The sequence below is a fragment of the Microtus oregoni genome, unplaced genomic scaffold, assembly GCF_018167655.1.
Source record: "Microtus oregoni isolate MIOR12 unplaced genomic scaffold, Mior012 000111F_ref0000342, whole genome shotgun sequence".
NCBI lineage: Eukaryota > Metazoa > Chordata > Mammalia > Rodentia > Cricetidae > Microtus > Microtus oregoni.
The window spans coordinates 55622-76298 of record NW_024544729.1 but is presented as its reverse complement, the minus strand read 5'-3'; the positions used below and the strand labels follow the sequence as shown (position 1 = coordinate 76298).

Below are 20677 nucleotides of genomic sequence, written 5' to 3'. Positions count from 1 at the left end.
GGAGCTCAACAGTCAATCCCTTGGGTTAAAAGAGATGGTTAAGCTGGCCAAGATGGGGACACTCATGATTAGTTGATTTGTTGTTTGGAGGAGCTGCATCCAGGCAGATGGAACACGTGGTCCTTATAGAGAAGGTACTCAGGTCCTGATTCTGCCCCAGGAGGGAGCTAAGAGTCCCGGCCAGTGCCTAAAGCCAGAACTCCGGCCCCAGGTAGAAGTCCAGGGCACACGAATCATCCGAGTCATGAGGCACCATTTGTTATTCTTAAAAAAATATATATGGGGGGGGGGGTTCCCAGCTGCAGCGGGAAACCACGTGGCGGAATCCCCAATGCAGCAGGCGCATGTGAGCAGACCAATGGAGTCATAAAAGCAGCTGCCAGCCCCAAAGAGAAGGTTGCCGGTCCCCGGGGTGGGCTGGAAGAGTCGCCATGAGAAAAGCGGCTACAGCTTCCCACCAGCACTGGCAATGGCGGTGGTAACAGACATATAAACACAGGAAATAGCCATATAAGAATTTATTAAAAAGGAGAGAAAGAAAGAAAGAAAGAAAGAAAGAAAGAAAGAAAGAAAGAAAGAAAGAAAGAAAGAAAGAAAGAAAGAAAGAAAGAAAGGGAGAGAGAGAGAGAGAGAGAGAGAGAGAGAGAGAGAGAGAGAGAGAGGAGGAGAGAGGCAAAGCCCCGTGTGTACACCGGGAGAGGAAGCAGAAAGAGAGTGATGGTGGGTGGAGGTCAGAAGTTAAAAGGAGTGGGCGTGGCAATGCATTGGCTTCTCAGTCAGCTCCCATTGTTAGTCATGTTCAGAGAGTCCAGTCTGATCACATTCTCATTCAGTCCCAGGTCAGCTGGCCTTGGTAAGCTCCCATTAGATCAGTCACATTGTCTCCATGGGTGGATGCACCCCTCGCTGTCCTGACTTCCTTGCTCATATTCTCCCTCCTTCTGCTATTCATCTGGACCTTGGGAGCTCAGTTCAATTCTCCAATGTGGGTCTCTGTCTCTATCTCCATCCATCGCTGGTTGAAGGTTCTATGGTGAAGTTTTTTTTCTTAACCATTACCAGTAACAATTTGCAACCAATCCCCTTAAACAATGACAAACATCCATAATCCATCAAATGATCAAAAGTCATCCACCCTGCCTCTTGGGAATGCGGGTGTCATGTTTCTTAACCTCATTTTTGTTGTCTGCAATGATGACATCGTTAGGAGGCCCTGAGAAAATTAAGAAAATGGTAAAGTCACTTGGGCCACTTGTTTTTATTGGTGTCTGGTTGCCTTGCTCTGAAAACACAAAACTTTTAAAGGTAACATACATATCTACATTAACACAAATACGGAATGTCTGGTGTTCATGTCAGTTAAAGAAGATTTTTTCTATGTTTAAGCAAGGCAGAGGCATCTATCACCAGTATAAGTCCATTTACACTGCATCACCAAATTTTAATATAAATCTATATCCATCCATATGAAAGGATGGCAGTAAGTTGTGAGTACTCTGTAACCAACAAGATTTACCATATCTCATCTTATCTCTGAGCTGTTCCCATGCAGAGTGATCAGCTTACATGTCACTTGTCTTTTAGTTTTTCTTGGCTTCCTCCCCCATGTCTATAGTCAAGATACTCAGGAGATCTTCACTGGTCAAATCTGATCTCTATTAACCTGGAAAAAAAAATCCATAGTCATTTGTTTCCTGTTGAAGCAAAAGCATAATCTCTTTCCCAATATCATACATTTTTTACTTTGATTTTAAATTTAAGGCATTATTAAAGTATATATGTTGGTTTATTTCAGAATTCTCATCCATGATTCAATGTCTTGCAGGCAGCTGTTGTCTGTTTGATAGCATTCAAAAGATTTAAAATTTACAGAGCACCATATAGGATCCAGATTCCCTGTGTTATAATATTTCCCATTCTTATGTGACTTACTATTTTTATTACTTTACTTTTCTCTTTAAAGACTTTATTATTTTTGAAACTGTTTATTTTTTATTACTGTCTATACCATTTTTCATTCTTAAGCCTATGCATATTGTTAAACACACTGTAACCTAGTTAGAGATTTTTTGCCTGTCTGTTTAAGCAAAACCTTAAATGGTCATGCAGCTTAGCTCATGGTGAGCTGACAGTTCAAGCCCAAAGGCAATGGCCAGGAGACACAGCCCCTGTCCTTTGGCCTGCATGACAGACTGTGAAACTATGAAGCTGCATTTGGCTCTGCATTTGTGTGTCTGGAACATTTCGAAAGATTTTTCAGTTTTTATGTGAAATACGTGCTCCAATATTGAATGCCATTTGTGTTCAGAATTTTTCTTTGGGACTGTCAACTTAAGTTGCCTAAGTTTATTTCTAATTCACAATCTCAATATCCTTCTGAACTTCTTGATGATGGCCATGCAGTAGTTCTTTAGGCTTTTTAAATTTTTTTAAATTTACATTTATTTTTGACACTTTCACACAATATGCAATGTGTTGCGATAATATTCACCTTTCATTATCCCATTTTAAATTCCTTCCATACATGCTGTTATGTTACTATTTCCCAGTGAGATCTCCTACTACTTTTATGTCAACTTTTTTATTGGCCTCTCAGTTTTCCTGGTGTTCCTTTCATGAATATAGGTAGGATGTTATTTATTGGTGTATTTGTATGGCACAGTAGTTACACCACTGAAGAAAATTACACCTCTTCCCATAGCAACCATTAATGGTCAAAAGTTCCTCAGATAGGGGATGGTACTCCATAAGCCTCTTCACCCTCATGACAGAATGTTGAAAAGCCCAGTTTAATGCAGCTCTTCATAATTGTTTCTCTGTTGATGTGTGCAATGGCCTTGTCATGTCCAGAAAATAGTGTTGCAACATACTGATCTTTGTTCTTTAATTGGCTTAGATTTAATCTATTGTTATTTTTTATTTCTTATATATTCCCCATTTCTGTTTATTGTTTGTCCATGGACTACATCCATTTTTATTTTATTAATTTGTCACTTAATATTTTTTCATTTATTCTATATAATTTCTGTCCCCTTCTTTGCTCTGATGCTTGGTGATACCGGTATTGTGTTCCATTATTTTTCATTTTATTTCTTTATGTGGTTTGTTTTGGCATTGTTGTGATTACTGTGGTTTGCTTTTTCTGGGTGGTACTGGAGTTCAAGTACACAAGAGAGGACTGTTCAATATAAAGCCACTTCTATATAAAAATGGAGGAGAAGCATTCATCTCCAAGCATACAAAAGCTTTAATATCAAAACAAAGCACACAAAGAATGAATGTAACAACATAAATTCTCCTAAAGTACATATGTCTTCAGTAAATGAATCAAAAGATACCCAAATAGATAAATTTCCAGGCAAAAAAAAAATCCCCAACACATGCTATCAAATATGGCTGGCTAGTGAATGTAGAGTAAATATAAATATATTCATATTAATGAAAGGATAAAAGTGTGAAAGAAAAATTCATGAAATAGTGATTATGATACTGGAAGCTATAGAAATCTTGAAAATTAAAACCTGCATGCTCCAAGTTTTAAAAATCTAAAAATCTCACCACAATTCTAAATGAAAAGAAAAGAAAGGCCATCATAGATTTAGTTTTGAATTAATGAAAAGAAACTACATATAAGATGGAAGAGGGGGGGGGTGGCAGTTCTGCCTCTCCGTGCATTACCTGAAAATGCCTTGTTTCTTGTTTTGTTCAGAGCTGGAGACATGGCTCAGTGGTTTAAGAGCACTTGCTGCTCTTCGAAAGGACCCAGGTTCTGCACTCAGAACCCACATAGCAGCTACAAACCATCTGTAACTCAAGTTCCAGAAGATCTAACACCCTCTTCTGGCCTCTGAGGGCCAGAAGACATACATATGCCTGCATAGACTTCCGAGTAGACAAAACACTGATACACGTAAAATAAAAATAAATCTTAAAAGAAGAAGAAGAAAAAAAGATCTTTGAGACACCATGGGGATATTAACCTCATTTCAGTTAATAGTCTCCCAACCAAACTTGGGCAAAAAACTAACTAAAATCAGAGGGCCACACATAAAGGGAAGACGTGAAAGGTTGTGTGTGTGGTGAGAAGAACTACCTTTAAGAAGAAGCAGACAGGAAGGGAAGAGGATAAGAAAATGAAATGGTATTGAAAGCAACTAACATTCATTATTATAAATGTATGAAACTGTCAAACATTAAAAAATTTAAAAAATACATTAAGATAAGGTACACACCCTTTATGCTAAAAGCTTAACAGGCATAGTTAGTGAAATAATAGCAGAAATTTTCTCAAATCTTGGGAAACATCAAAGTAGTAGAACTATTTAGAATGCCAAAGAGACATAAACATAATGGAACTTTATGTTACATTACAGTTAAACTGCCAAGAGTACAAAAAAATACAATGATGATAGTTGTCAGAAAGATGTGACAATTCAATTATGAATTGAAACCATTATGATAACTTTTGATTTCTAGGCAGAAACAATAAATTCTTAGAACTCTTGGAATGATATATTTCAGATATAGAAAAAAAAATAACTCCCGGCATACGTTACTATTTCCAGCAAATTTAACATTTAGAATTAAAAGAGAAAGGCCTTCTAGCTGGGCTGTGGTGGCAAATGCCTTTAATCCCAGCACTCAGGAGGCAGAGACTAGCGGATCTCTATGAGTTTGAAACCACCATGTTCTACAGAGCTATTTCCAGAACAAGCTCAAAAGCTACTCAGAGCAACACTGTCTCAAAAACAAACAAACAAAGGCAATTCACGGCACTAACTCATATCATAGAAAATCCTTAAAACAATCCTATATGCAGAAAAGAAAGAGAAATAAAATTGTGAATTTTTAGGACAGGGAGGGGCAGTGGGGGAAGTGGGAGGGAAATGGGAGGAGGGGAGGAGGTGGAAATATTAATAAACAAATTAAAAAAATAAAGATTACTTTGCAAGTGCTGTTTTCAAAATAATTTTAGTGACAAAACTGTGTAAAGACTAATGTCTGCTATAGTTTGAATATCTGTTTCCCCAAAACCTGACCTAGAGATTTAGTTCCTAAATTTATCAGTCCTAATGTGATAGGGGTAGACAATGTTGTGGGTTATTCACCAGAGAAGACTGCTCAGACATAGGTTTAAACAAATAAAGTCTTTATTAGCCAGCTGGCAACTACACTGCATGTTTGAAATCCCAGTGTGGCACTGAGACTTTCTCAGAGGGAACTTTAAAGCACAAAAACCATGTTCTGGGTTCACATTTCAGTTAAAAAGAACAGTTAACCAGAAGTAGAAATACAGAACCTAAAAAGCAAGGTTAGTACATATTGAACCTTTCTCAGAACTCTTTGGGCTTTGATGGATGAGGCTTTCATTTTAGGTTTGGCAGATGATGCTGTCTATATGCTGAATTTTACATTCTGAACTCATCTCACTGTCTCTACTTCACAGCAACTTATAATTCCTCTCATTTATTGTTCCACTGGTCTTTTTCTCTTTTAACTCCATCTCTGTCTGCTTCTCCCAATTCTCTTAATTCTCTCCCCTCCTCTTTCCATCCATCACTCTTTCCTTCTCCTCTCCTCTCCTCTCCTCTCCTCTCCTCTCCTCTCCTCTCCTCTCCTCTCCTCTCCTCTCCTCTCCTCTCCTCTCCTCTCCTCTCCTCTCCTCTCCTCTCCTCTCCTCTCCTCTCCTCTCCTCTCCTCTCCTCTCCTCTCCTCTCCTCTCCTCTCCTCTCCTCTCCTCTCCTCTCCTGATCTTTTCTCTTTCTCATCCTTCTTTTCTTCCTCCTCCTGCTTCACTTCCTACTTCCTACTTTCCTCTCTCTCTCTCTCTCTCTCTCTCTCTCTCTCTCTCTCTCTCTCTCTCTCTCTCTCTCTCTCTCTCTATGGGATAATACAACATGAATGACTCCACCTTAAATAAATCTTGCCATCATATATATATTTTTTTTCTCCAGGGGAGTCCTCCATACCAGGAACTCAACAAAATTTATCATTAGACTCTAAGCCTCCAGGCATAAAATTCATCTTGCCTTTTAATTCTTTTTATGTACAACAGAGACAGTTTTCTTATAAACCTGGACTACCATGGAACCCATGAATCTATTACTCTGCTGTTTTTTGGAAAAGAGGGATGCATTTTTAGAAATAATGCACTTCTCATGTGTGTCTTTCACTTTTTTTTTTTTTTGAAATCTAGGTGGAGGCTGTATGTTTCTTGCTTTCATATGTTGTCAGCACTCTGCAATGGATCCATTATAAAACTGAATTGCAGGGCCTCTCAGCAATTATAGGTTGTTGTACAAGCTGTGAAAGTATCCACACATCTAAAACATAAGATCTCAGGCAAGTTTGACAGAAATCTCAGTCACAGAAGTCTGGCAAGTGTCCAGTTAAGGCTATGAGGCATGTTTGATGAAGCCTAGGACTTTAGATAGATAGAAGGCAAGTGGTGAGCATTTCCAAAAACAACATTTTTTTTTCTGTTCAGTCTCTGGCATGGAAAGCTTTCCTAGACATAAGAATTTTCCCCAGTCTTTTCTCTATCTGCATTTGGGCAAGATAGAAGAAAAAGAAATTGAAAAGAGAAAATCAACAACAAACCTTTGGGCTATGTGGTGCCTGAGTCCAAAAAGAAGATGTGAGAATAGAAAATACTGGAATGGTTGCATCAAACCAACAGGTCAAAATGAATTCAAAATGAAGACCACAGGAAACAGTTTTCAGAGTACATATATAACAAGAGGTGATATTTTGGCTGAGGGTTATAAATTTAAGGTCAAGCAATGCATCATGACAGAGATATATGCTTGAATAAAGACAAACCCACAATGAAGGTCCCCAAATTTGGTCCAAGATTTAATAGAGGTAAGAAGTCTCTAGACGCTGGCTGCTTTCCTCTGACATTTCACCCTTGATAGCTGACTCTAGGTTTATACCGACTAAGACTAATTAGATTCCTGCTTCAGGATTATGTTAGTTAATTTCAAAATATTTAGAGATTTTCTTGTCATGCTATAGTTTGGCAATGTCTATTTTAGTTTCATTGTGCAATTGCAACTTAATTTATAAGATTTTATTTAAATTTGCTTATTATTAGATTTTAATTTCTGTTGCTTTGATAAAACACTCTAACAAAAAGATACTTAGGTTCATTTCAGGTTCCCTATCCTCAGCTGCCCAAGGAACTAACTGGGGACATCGCCTTGGGCTCCTGGGAGCCACTCTAGTTTCAAGTCTCTTGCCAACCCTAAGGTGGCTCCCTTAACTAAGAATTGTGCTTCCGTGCTCCCCTATTCAACCTTCCTTTATCCCAATCATCCTTTTTCCCCAAGTTCCCCCCATCCTCCCCTTCTCCCTTTTCTCTCCCCATCTCCCCTTACCCCCATCCCACCCCACCCCCAAGATCCCAATTTTCTCCCCGGCAATTTTGTCTACTTCCCATAGCCAAGAGGATAACTATATGTTTTTCCTTGGGTTCACCTTCTTACTTAGCTTCTTTAGGTTCACCAATTATAGACTCCGTGACCCTTATTTATGGCTAGAAACCAATTATGAGTGAGTACATCCCATGTTCATCTTTTTGGGTCTGGGTTACCTCACTCAGTATAGTGTTTTCTATTTCCATCCATTTGCATGCAAAATTTGAGAAGTCATTGTTTTTTACCGCAGCATAGTACTCTAAGGTGTATATATTCCACATTTTCTTCATCCATTCTTCCATTGAAGGGCATCTAGGTTGTTTGCAGGTTCTGGCTATTACAAATAATACTGCTATGAACATAGTTGGACAAATGCTCTTGTCATATGATAGGCCATCTCTTGGGTATATTCCCAGGAGTGGTATTGCTGGGTCCAGGGGTAGGTTGATCCCGAATTTCCTGAGAAACATAAACACTGATTTCCAAAGTGGTTGCACAAGATTGCATTCCCACCAGCAATGGATGAGGGTACCCTTTCCTCCACAGCCTCTCCAGCAAAGGCTATCATTGGTGTTTTTGATTTTAGCCATTCTGACAGGTGTAAGATGGTATCTCAAAGTTGTTTTGATTTGCATTTCCCTGATCGCTAAGGAGGTTGAGCATGACCTTAAGTGTCTTTTGGCCATTTGAAATTCCTATAGCAATACTGACGAATATCTTGCATATCACCATAGAACCTTCATCTGGTGATGGATGGAGATAGAGACAGAGACTCACACTGGAGCACTGGACTGAGCCAAGGTCCCAATGAGGAGCAGAAGGAGGGAGAACATGAGCAAAGAAGTCGGGACCACGAGGGGTGCACCCACCCACTGAGACAGTGGGGCTGATCTATTGGGAGCTCCCCAAGGCCAGCTGGACTGTGACTGAAAAAGCATGGGATAAAACCGGACTCTCTGAACATGGAGAAATATGAGGGCTGATGAGAAGCCAAGGACAATGGCATGGGGTTTTGACCCTACTTAATGTACTGGCTTTGTGGGAGCTTAGCCAGTTTGGATGTTCACCTTCCTAGATATGGACGGAGGGGGGAGGACCTTGGACTTTCCACAGAGCAGGGAACCCTGACTGCTCTTTGGACTGGAGAGGGAGGGGGAGAGGAGTAGGGGGAGGGGTAGAAGGGTGAGAGGAGGGGGAGAAGTGTGGGAGGAGGGGGAGGGAAATGGGAGGCTGGGAGGAGGCAGAAACTTGTTTTTTTCCTTTTCTCAATAAAAAAAAATATACTTAGGGGCAAAAGGTGTTTACTTCAGTTTACAGTCCATCATTCTAAAGAAGTCAAGGCAAAAATTTTGAATATCTAGTCACTTCACATTCATAGTCAAGAGCAGAAAGAAATGTATGCACATACATAGTCCCTTGATGACTTAAGTTTCATTTCTCCACTCTTACGTAGTTTAGGACATAGAGAATGTTTCTTCACATAGCAGGCTGAAACTTACCCATAAAGTAAGACAATCATCCAAGGACATATCTACAGAATAAACTTGTGTAGATAATCCTTTTCTGAGACTTTTGTCTCAGATGATTCTAGGTTGTATCAAATTAACAATTAAAGCTATGCATCTCCAATGGAGTCTGTTAAATAAGATGTAAAATGATCTATCTTTGTATATCTGTGCTCCCTGCGATTTTGAAAACATATATTTGATTTACGATACATATTTTATAAGTCACATACAACAAATTGATGATATTTTAAGTTTTACTACATGCTTATTAATTTGCCATAGTATGTAACAACTATTCATAGAAGGATAATGAATATTTCAACTGCAATTTCATTTGTCTCACAGGTATTTCATTATAACAATATTGACATTGCTTTTTAGTTTATAAGCAACAGGAGTATTGTATCGTCTTAGGATAATAAATCCCTTCCATGTTTTGCTCTTGTATCTGAATATTTTCCTTGACATGAATTTGCTGAAATAAATATGGCTACCTTTACTCCCTTTTATTATTGTGAGAAAGGTCTATTCTTCCCTACCACTTTATATTTAATTTTCATATTTACTTAGAGTTTTCTGCTGGTGGATGATATAGAATTTATATTTTTACTCTAAAATTTTTCATATTTTAAATGGTATATTTAGACCTCTGTTAGAGTCTATACAATACATTTTATATCTACTATAGTAATTATCACATTAAATATCTGTTTTTGTTTTTGAATCCTATTCCATTGCAGTAATACTTCACTGTTAGTTTTAACAAATTCCAAATTTCCTTAATTCAATCTTATGTTGACTTATCAATTCTTTTAAGATTTTAGATTTAGAGTGGTATTGATAGTTGCTGTTTTTTTTGTAGTAGCCTAGAATACATACAGCTTGTAAAGTTCTAACATAAAGTATATAGTGTAGTCGTCTCCAAAGAAGCCAAAGAGCCAGACATTTGTACCAGGGAATGTGAAATAGTGGCTAACTTTGACTGCTTTTGTAACCCAAGCACCTGTGGAATTTGCTGCAGAACAGCTGCAACAGAAAAATCCCAAACTTGCTCAGAGGGCTTGGGGAAAAAAACAGGAAGGAAAATCTTACTGGTAAGGCAGTGATTCCAGCATGTGCCCATGGCTGCAAAATCAAACAATAGGTTTATTTTTTCATTAATGTGTGCCCCATATTGGATGTCAGATAAAGTATGAGTCTAATTAGTCTTAATCAACAAAAACTGGGAGGCAAATATCAAGGGTGAAAGCTAAAAGATGAGAGAAAGAGAGCAGCCAGCCACTAGAGACTTTTTACCTCTACAAAGTCTCAGACTGAATGCGAGAGGAGGCTCCTTTCTCTATGAATCCTCAGACAGAATGGGGGCAATCCTGACTAAGAATCCTCACACTGAATAGGCAAAGTCCTATCTTCACCTACTTTATATTCCTGTCCCCACCTCCGTAGTGCTGGGATTAAAGGTATGAGCCACCACTGCCTGGCCTATGTAGTTAACTAGTGGCTAGCTCTACCCTCTGATCTCCATGCAAGCTTTATTTGTCAGAGCACAAGCAAATATCATACAACATACTTCTCAAGAACACAATGGCAAAGAATGGAGTTCGGAACAGAATTAAAATAAATATTACTTGAACTAAATGCAATGAAATTAAAGATAATAAAAATACTCACATTTTAGTAAAAACGGTGTTTAAAGGGAAAATTTAAGAACTGAATACATGTACCAGAAGTCGAAGTATATTTAACATTGCCATCTAAATTTCTTTATAACTTATGAAATTAGAAAATAATAAATTAACTTTAAAGCAAAAATAAATGAAATAATACATATTAGAATAGAAATTAATGAAATAAACAGCAAGATACACTAAGTTCTAAAGACAAATTCCATTATTTTAATGTGATTAAATTGATAAACTCACAGACATATTAGGAAGAAAGAACACATAATTTTTTGATCGCAAGTTTAATCATGAGACATCCATAATGTTTCTATATAAGCTAAATATATAATAGAATATTTTAAAGGAATGTATGCCCACAAGTTTGGTAACTTAGATGAAAAGAACCCATTTCTTGAAAGACACATAGATGAATATGTGAAGAGATAGAACACCTGGATAAGCATATTTTCATGAAAGAAATTAAAACAGCAATAGTATTTCAAATACTAACCCTAAGCAGCTACATAAACTAGTTCAGTTATCAGTTTGACTAAATAGTAAAAATGGGTTATACTCATTCTTTCCAATCAAGCACAGAAAAAAGATGCTTAATTTCATGTGCCATTAGGTATTACAGGTCACTAAAATGAGATATCACTTAATATCTATAAGAATGGACAAATTCCAAAAAAAAGATCAAATGCTGGAGATATCATGGTATTATATCACTCACAATTAATGATAACAGGAACACAAAATGCTACACTATCACAAAATTAAACATATATTAATGTGCCGGGCGGTGGTGGTGCACGCCTTTAATCCCAGCACTCGGGAGGCAGAGGCAGGTGGATATCTGGGAGTTCGAGGCCAGCCTGGTCTACAAGAGCTAGTTCTAGGACAGGAACCAAAAGCTATGGAGAAATCCTGTCTCGAAAAAATCCAAAAAAAAAATATTAATGCAACAGGTAAAAATTATAAAGGTAAATAGTAGAGATAACTATTTTAAGCCAGCTATCTGAAAAATTTATGTAAAATTTATAAGAGTATAAATAATTGATGCTAGAAAAAGTATGCTAATATTCAACATAGAAAAGATATAACATTAAGAATTATTTGAAATATTATAAATATATCAAAACAATAAATGATTGTCGATGTAAAGGCTGTACCTTCAAAATTTTTGGCAACTAACTGAGAAAATTTTTGGAATCAGAAAATTCTCACCTTGTATTGACTAAGGGACTGATGGGCAAAGGTGATGTTAATATTGAAGAACACAATCTCTTTTAAAAATTGTACAGGGGAACCCAGTAGTGGTGGCACACGCTTTTAATCCCAACACTTGGGAGGCAGAGGCAGGTGGATTTATGTGAGTTAGAAGCAAGTCTGGTCTATAAGAGCTAGTTCCAAGACAGGTTTCCAAGGAACAGAGAAACAGAGAAATCCTGTCTCAACACCCCCCCCAAAGGAGCAACCAATAAACCAAGCAAACAAACAAACAAAAACAAAAACAAAACAAAACAACAACAAAAAAAAAAGTTCCTGGGATATTCACAAGGAGAATAGTGAAATTAGATCCCTACTTTACACATTGCTCCAAAATCAATTTTAAAATGTCACATTGGTCAATGATTTTAAAGTAACACATTACATCTTGTAATTGCTGGAGACATTTTTAAGAGAAAACAAAGAACTAGGTATTAGAAACACATTTCTGGAGAGAAGTCTTAAAGCTGTGGAAATAATAGCATGCATCAACAAAGGAGGATTATAAAATATAAAAATGATTCTATCAAGGGAAAAAATAACCAGGCTGAAAAGAACACAAAATGGGAGAAAACATTTGCCAGTTATTTATATATCTGAAGGGGGACTAATATGTCAAATATATAAAAAGTTAGAAAAAGTACCTAAAGGACAAATAATAAATTCCCCCCTAATGGAAAAATAAAAAATAAATGATGCAATTAATTAATTAATTGGCTAAATTGGATAGACAATAAATAGGTGTCAAGGGAAATAAAATGCCCTATATTTCATGTCATTATGCAGAACAATATTAAATTTTGAGTTTATTTCACCATAGACAGAATATCTATCATGATAGAAATAAAATCAACAAATTCTGTTTAAAAAGTAAAAGTATCATGAATTGTGCTGATAATGTAAATCAGTCTAGTCACTATGGAAACCAGAATAGCCTTTTCTGTGAATTTTTCTACAGAGATAGAATATATTTCAGGTATACTAAGACCAGATATATATGCAAATCAATCCAAGTAATCTAAGAAAAATATCTTCTTACCATTACTTGATATTGCACTTCCCAGAATACCAGAAAATAAAGAAGCAACATGTGTGCCCATAAAGAAAGGAATGGAAAAATCAAAATATTCTACAGTGGACTTTTAAAGGAAATTTTACACTATTTTCCTAAAGGAGCACAGAATTTTTAGATTCATAGTGAGTACCATGTGAACAAATCTTAAAGCACTACAATAAGTGAAAAACTCACATATTGTATGACTCTTTTTTGCAAAGTGTCCAGAGTAGGCAAATCTATAAAAGGTAGAGACTACCGATTCCTAAGAAATAAAGTAGAGGAAAATTCCTGGCTGCTAAGGATTGCAGTTTTTGAAAGGGAATGGTTAAGTAGCTTAAAATTGATATTGGTATGTAAATATATATATATCTTTATGTTTAGTAAAAATATCTTTACATTTAGTAAAAACACTCATTTGTATACTTGTAATATTTGAATAATATACTATGACTTTTATGTAAATAAAGTGCTTAAAAATTTAAAATAAACTTATCTTTCTTACAGTTTTGTAAATGTATTTTGTTTCATTTACCCATCAACAAGAAGATTATAAAATCTTCCAGAAATTGTATGTAACTGGATATCAACATGTGAACCAAAATAAATTAGACTCAAAATACAAGTACAATATATTTTCTCTCCTGTAAAATTGCGAAAACAGCAAAGAAGTTGAAAGGAAAAGAATACTGTGAGAAATCCAAGGACAGTGCAAGATAGGGGAAGAATATAATGAAAATCCATTATACTCATGTATAAAAACATCAACATGAAACTTATTATGCAATTGACAATATAACTATTAACACATCAACAATATTCAAATTATACTTAATAGAAAGTCAAAAATAAAGGTACACATTTGTGAGATATCTATAAAAACTTACTGATAGACTATAAAATGAGTTGCTAATAGAAATATATAGTCCATTCATTATAGAAGAAACTGTTATAAAAATATTAATCACCTTAAATTCTTACTTTTTGAAAATTATTCTTTATCTATGAGTGCTTTTCATGCATGTGTCTTGGTGCACCATGTGTATACAGTGCCTTGCTAAAGCCAGAAAAGAATGTTAGATCCCCTGGTACTGGAAAAACACATGGTTATGAGCAGAAATGTGGGTGCTGCGAGCTGGTCAAACTCAGGTCTTCTGGAAGAGCAGTTAGTCCTCTTAACCACTGAGATATCTCTCCAGTCCTAATTACCTAAAATTAATTGCAAATCGGTTGCCTTATACATTGCTCTGATATTTAAAACCAAACTCAGTCTGTGGTTTTCCATGACTGAAATCTACTTGGAATAATGAGACAAATAAAAATAATATTAGCAGTAAGAGCAAGGACCCTATGTCTGTATAGACCTAGAACCTGTGTTTGAATACACCCTGAAAGGAGGCAGGTTGAAGAAAACATTGGCTGTAGGAAATTTTAAATTTGACTCATTTTCTTCAATGTGTAATATAGAGGACCAGGTAATTTTATTTTATTCTATTTTATTCTATTTTATTTTATTTTTGAGACAGGGTTTCTCTGTGTATCTTTGGTCCCTGTCCTGGAACTAGCTCTTGTAGACCAGTCTGGTCTCTAACCAGGCTGGTCTTGAACTCACAGAGATCCACCTGCCTCTGCCTCCCAAGTGCTGGGATTAATAGTATGTGCCACCACAGTCTGGCTGAGGACCGTATATTTTTAAGTTACATCTGAATCCAGTAGGAATCCACTGCTAAACGTTTTGAACATATTCTTATATCTGTCATCAGAGGATTAGATCTAACTATTAAGGAGTTCCCTCCACACCTTGAATTACATAGTACCTGATAGTCTCCTGTGCTTCCTACTGTGACTCAAGGATAGATAAACTAACAAGCAGAAAATGCACACCTGAACTTCTTGAAAACAGTCCCAAGGATTAAAATCATCAGTCTGAAAAAAAGGTACAAGCAAAAAAGCTCAAAAAGATACAAGCAAAGTATCTTCAAATAACAAGAATTAACTTACTTCTAGCAAGGTGGCACAGGCCTGTAATTCCAGTCTTCAAGAAACAGGCAGTTTGATTGTTAAAGCTAGGCCACTCTAAGCTACCTAAGGTTTCCAGGGCAGCCTGAGCAACACAGCGAGATTGGTTCACCACAAACATAAACAAAAGATGTAACCTTTAATCAGAAAAAAAGAAAGACACCAGGTATGAAGGTATGATGGCATATGGGGACAATGAGGCAGGAAAGTCACAAAAGCTCATTAAGTCTAGGGCAATTTCAGATACACAGAAAGAGAATAACCAAAGATAAAAGAGTAGAGGAAAAGAAAGTATAGAGGTGAGGGTTGAGAAAGGCTGTGGGGGAATGGGAGAGGAGGAAAAATGGAAGGAAAGGGGGAAGGCTAAGAAGAAAGGAGAATTGAGAGATGTTGCACGTGTTGTAATACATCTTAATAATAAAAGCCCAGAGTTATATATAGGAGAAAATGTCGGGAGATCAGATAGACGAAGCAGCAAACCACAGCAACCTTAACTACTCATCTTCCCAGCCAAAAAAGGTGGCTGTGGATTGCTGCTTTGTCTATCTGATCTCTCTACATTTTCTCCCATATATAACTCTGCACATTTATTATTAAGACCTAGCTCATGTTCTCCCTTCTTCTGCTCCTCATTCGGACCTTGGGAGCTCAGTCCAGTGCTCCAATGTGGGTCTCTGTCTCTATCTCCATCCATCACCAGATGAAGGTTCTATGATGATATGCAAGTTATTCGTCAGTATTGCTATAGGATAGGGTCATTTCAGGTTCCCTATCCTCAGCTGCCCAGGGAACTAACTGGGGACATTGCCTTGGGCTCCTGGGAGCCACTCTAGGTTCAAGTCTCTTGCCAACCCTAAGGTGGCTCCCTTAACTAAAAATTGTGCTTCCGTGCTCCCCTATCCACCTTTCCTTTATCCCAATCATCCTTTTCCCCCAAGTTCTCCCCATCCTCCCCTTCTCCCTTCTCTCTCCCCATCTCCCCTTACCCCCATCCCAACCCACCCCCAAGCTCCCAATTTTTGCCTGGCAATCTTGTCTACTTCCAATATCCAGGAGGATAACTACATGTTTTTCTTTGGGTTCACCTTAATGCAACAGATAGGAGGTAGTAAATAGCTGGCTAGGGGGTTGCAGAATGCAGAAGTGGGAGGGGATGATGAATCACAGTAAATATTCAGGGTTCCAAGTACAAAATAACAGGCATAATAGAGCCCTTTCAATGCTTTATGGTGAAGTTATGAACAAGAATCCTATGCTCCAAATTACTTTCTTCACAGTATTCTCGTGGACGTCAGAATTTTGTCTGGAATGCTTACTGACTCACAGCAAGACATTCCAGCCCCAGGCAAAGTCAACATGAACCTATTTATCTGGGGACTTCCCCTTTTCCCGGAACAAAAAATGACAAGAGCACTTCCTCCTATGGAGTTATTTTAATGAGAACAAGGAGCAGAGCGGGACAGAGAGAGGGAAGAGGAGGGCCTTAACTTCCGATTAATTGTCCTGTCGGTATAGGCCTTGGTCAACTTGGTGAAGGCATCTCCTGTCAGGTAAAAGAAACTCCCCTGGTGTTGTAGGGTGTTACAATTGGGGGCTCCTGAGTTAAAACTAAGACAGCCAGAATCTTTTTGTGAATCTCCTAAAAAAATAGTCCACCCTTGGCCATGAAAAGGAAGCCAGCCACACAGGCCTGCTTCTGCTCTGGTTTCCGAAGTTCCAGACATGGCCCTTAGGCCAAGATACCGGTAACTTTTTCTTGTGTCTCTCAGAGAAGGAAAGCTGCATTAAGATAATGGAGGACTAAGGGACAAAAGAGGAAATATAGAAGTTATAGATTTATAAGGAGGGAGGCCAGTTATGAAAATTAGTAAGATTGACCCATGCTGCATGGGGTATACATAGAGTATGTATGGTGGCTTAGGTGGGTCAGGCAGGCCTAAAGACTGTGATGCCATCTCACTTTGTCCTTCAGAGAACACGGAGATGGGAGAATTATGTAGCATGTTTTAGGATGTTCACGCTGAGGAGATCTGGGAAAGAAACGGGGGTGGGGCAGGCTTCGCAAAGGTATACGCATGTTACCCGTCAGCTGAATAGCATCAGGCATAAGTGGCAAAGCTTAACTTAATTTCTACCTGTGTGTTATTAGTGAAGGTTGTGGTGTTAAGTTTAGAGAGGCAGGGAAAAGTGGGGATCCAGACTTAATTAAAAATGCACACGAGGGTTCTGAATATAAAAAGGATCCTGAAATTTTTCAAATGGGGCTCTAACGAAAATGCTTTTCTCTCACTAATAAGATATAACCTGGGATGCAATGCAGTGCCCTAACACAATCTTATTTCCTCCACAGGTTTCTTAGGAAGTGGATTATAACCATAAAAATCCGAACACCGTGAGTACCCAAAAAGATGTACTGAGAAAAGGAGCGGAGGTGGCATTCACTTATTAAAGAGAAGTCTCTCAGTACCCAGTGATGGTATGGCATTCATAGTGTTATTCTATTCCCTCCAGATACCTGTCTTTACAGCACTCCTGCCTGCTGACTGTGAGACAACTCATCATGCCTAGGGGCAACAAAAGCAAGGGCCGCTCCCGGGCCAAAAGGCAGCAGACTCGGGGAGAGAGGCAGAATCTCCAGGGTGCTCAGTCCGCTGCAGAGGAGGAAGCAACATCGCCCCCTCTTGGTCAGGGGGATGACCCCAGCTCCCCTGAAGGCTGCACTCCTCAGGGGTCTCAGGAGGCCATGCCCCACGGCTCTCCTGAGTTAGATGTGTCCTGCTCAATCTATGATGTTGGTGCTGAGGGTTCTGATGTTGGTGCTGAGGGTTCTGTTGCAAGTGCTGATGAGACAAGTGCTGTCAGTGCTGAGGGTTCTGGTGCTGGTGCTGGTACCGAGGATTCTGTTGCAGATGATGACAGACATGCTCATACCTCCAAGATAGCAGCTGCCATTCTGTCTGCACGCAGAGATCCTCTGACCAGGAAGGCCAATGTATTGATAGAGTTTATGCTGGAGAAATTTAAGGTGAAAAAGGCCTTCACACAGGCAGATATGCTTAGGAAGATCAGCAGGAAGTACAAGGTGCACTTCACTGAGATCCTCAGGAGAATCTCTGTGCGCCTGGAGTTGGTCTTTGGCCTTGAGTTGAAAGAAGTAGATCCCAGTTCTCAGTCATATATGCTTGTGAGCAAGCTGGGTCTCTCCACCGAGGGAAGTCTGAGTAACAGTACTGGGTTGCCCAAGACAGGGCTCCTGATGACCCTCCTGGGTGTGATCTTCATGAAGGGGAACCGTGCCACTGAGGAAGATGTTTCGGAATTCCTGAAAGTAGTGGGGATTTATCCTGGGAAGAGTCATGTAATTTTTGGGGAGCCCTGGGAGTTCATCACCAAAGATTTGGTGAAGGAAAATTATGTGATATACCGCCAAGTTCTTGGCAGTGACCCCCCACGCTATGAGTTCAGGTGGGGTCCCAGAGCCTATGCTGAAACCACCAAGATGAAAGTCCTGGAAGTGTTAGCTAAGATCAATAATACTTTCCCCAGTTTCTTCCCTAGTATGTATGAGGAGGCTATGCTTGATGAGGCTAATAGAGCTGCACGGCGATTTACAGCTGTGCCTGGCAATGCTGTTGATATCAGTGATATCAGGGAAGTTAGGGCTCATCATCGCAAGTGCATGGCTCACAGCTCCTCCCACATTTAGTTGGATTTGAGATATAGTTTTTATTGTGCTGAAGAGTAGTCAGTCTTCTAAATAATGAAATGTAATTTGGGCTAGAAATAATAAAGTTTGTATCTTATCTTTCTGCAATACATGAGAAAATATATGTATTTTTTCTTTGCTATTTTGTAAATGTTCCTTGAATCAAGGATTAGCTTGCTTCATAATCTGCTTCTTAACATTGTGCCTGACATACGTATTGGTGTTTCTCATGTTTAAGACCAAGAGTTTGGCTATTAATGGCGATTAAAAAAACTGGTATATCTTTAAAATGTTAATGTGGCATTGGAACAATAACTTTCATGAAAATATAGAATTGGTTGATGGTGAAACAGACATGACAAGGCTAATTCAAATTGGTTGTATTTTGCTTTTTCTTGTAATGCTTGTAACTGAAATAAACTTGGATTTCATTACTCAAAATGTGTTAGACAATAAATTATAATAAATACCACAGAAAAATAAAAGGGGTCAAGGACATCACAAGACAAACCACATAAAAACTAACTTGGGCTCATAGGACCTCACAAATTCTGAAACAACATCAGGGAAACTGCATGGGACTGACTTAGGCCCTCTACATATTTGTGACAGTTGTGTAGCTTGGTCTACTTGTGTGACTCCTAACAATGGGAACAGGGGATGTCCCTCAGGCTTTGAATAGCTCTTGGGAACCTATTCCTCATACTGGATTGCCTTGCCCAGCCTTAATAGAAGGGGAGGTGCATAGTCTGAAGGCAACATGATATGCCATGCTTTGTTGATAACCATGGTAGGCCTGCCTGTTTCTGAACAGAAACAGAGGAGGAGTGGATGGGGAAATTGCTGTGGAGGCTCAGTGGATAGATAAAATGGGAAGAAAGGAGGAAAGGAAATGAGGTTCCGATGTGAAGTAAATCCCCCCAACCCTTTACTACTCGTGACAGGCAAGAAAGCAGTTCCTGGGATTAAGAGAGATGAAGAACTATCTCTGTCCCTCACTGGACGTAGCACAAGGGAGAACAGAAACTGCATCCCTTGTGGACAGTACACTAGGGCTGACCCTATTGGCTGTGATGCAGGTGAACCCACTGAGGCCATTAGAGTACGAGAAATGGCCCTGCCCTCCACCCCCGTCATGTGGTAGCATGGGTGAGGGAAAGATGCTTCCCCCTGCTCCCGGTGTTAGGTGATAGAGCCCCAGAATCACTAGAGTAGGGGAACTATTCATGCCCCTCATCACCTGCAGCACACAGGAGAGCAGTGGATCCTGCAATTCGCCAAGGTACCAAACTTGTCCTTGTATGCTGTTGTAAGGGATGCAGGTGAGCCAGCCCTAATGGTGTAAGAACAGGAGAGCTGCCTCTGCCTACACCCCTCCTATGACTCCTACAACCTTGCCTGTGAGAAAAACAGTGGAGTTAGTCCTTGTGGTGTGAGATTGATTGAGTGGACCTGAAGACCTGAGAGCAGGAGAATAGGCTACAATTGGATGGGCAGAATGAGACAGTACTGTAGAGCATGTGAGGGTGGGTGTGACAATAAGGAGAAAGCAGGCAGGCTGACCAATCCAGCTGATAGCCAGGCCCTGGACTGTGAGCTGTTAGAGCTTGAGAAGGGACGGATCCAAAACTGCAGGATCCCCATGACACAGGACAAAGGTAGGGAGTCCAGGTGGGGGTAGACCCACTGAGAGCCCATTGTCCATGCAGAGGTCCCTAACCAGACTGATGACTTGTGGCAATAATAATTGCAAATGAAGGTGAAAAGAGGTAACCCAGACCCAGAATGCCAAACACTGTATGTTCTCTCTCAGATGTGGTCACTAGCTTTGAATCTTAAGTATGTTTGTTTACATTGGCACCTCCATAGAAGTCAGGAAACTAGTAAGGGACTATGTAGGGGATATCAAAAGAGGTGGCTACGACACAGGTGGTATAAAAGGAGAAAAGGGAATAATGGAGCAGGAAAAGCTGAATGGGGTAGAGAAGAGAGTGGAGCGTAGAGGAGTGAGTGTGGAAAGGGATAACAAACATTAGACC

General features: G+C 39.0%; 1 protein-coding gene across 1 annotated transcript; it reads left to right on the top strand.

Annotated features, from left to right (window-relative positions):
* Positions 1 to 17492: 17492 nt before the first annotated feature.
* LOC121443659 (melanoma-associated antigen B4-like) lies at positions 17493 to 18638 on the top strand. The gene is made up of 2 exons (XM_041645474.1): positions 17493 to 17748; positions 17842 to 18638. The coding sequence occupies exons 1-2, from the start codon at positions 17493 to 17495 to the stop codon at positions 18636 to 18638; spliced, it is 1053 nt and encodes a 350-aa protein (XP_041501408.1).
* Positions 18639 to 20677: the final 2039 nt, after the last annotated feature.

Coding starts and splice junctions, on each gene's coding strand:
- LOC121443659 (XM_041645474.1), top strand. CDS start 17,493: ATGCCTAGGGGCAACAAAAGCAAGGGCCGCTCCCGGGCCAAAAGGCAG. Junction 17,749..17,841: donor TGCTGAGGGTTCTGATGTTG/GTGCTGAGGGTT, acceptor ATTCTGTTGCAG/ATGATGACAGACATGCTCAT.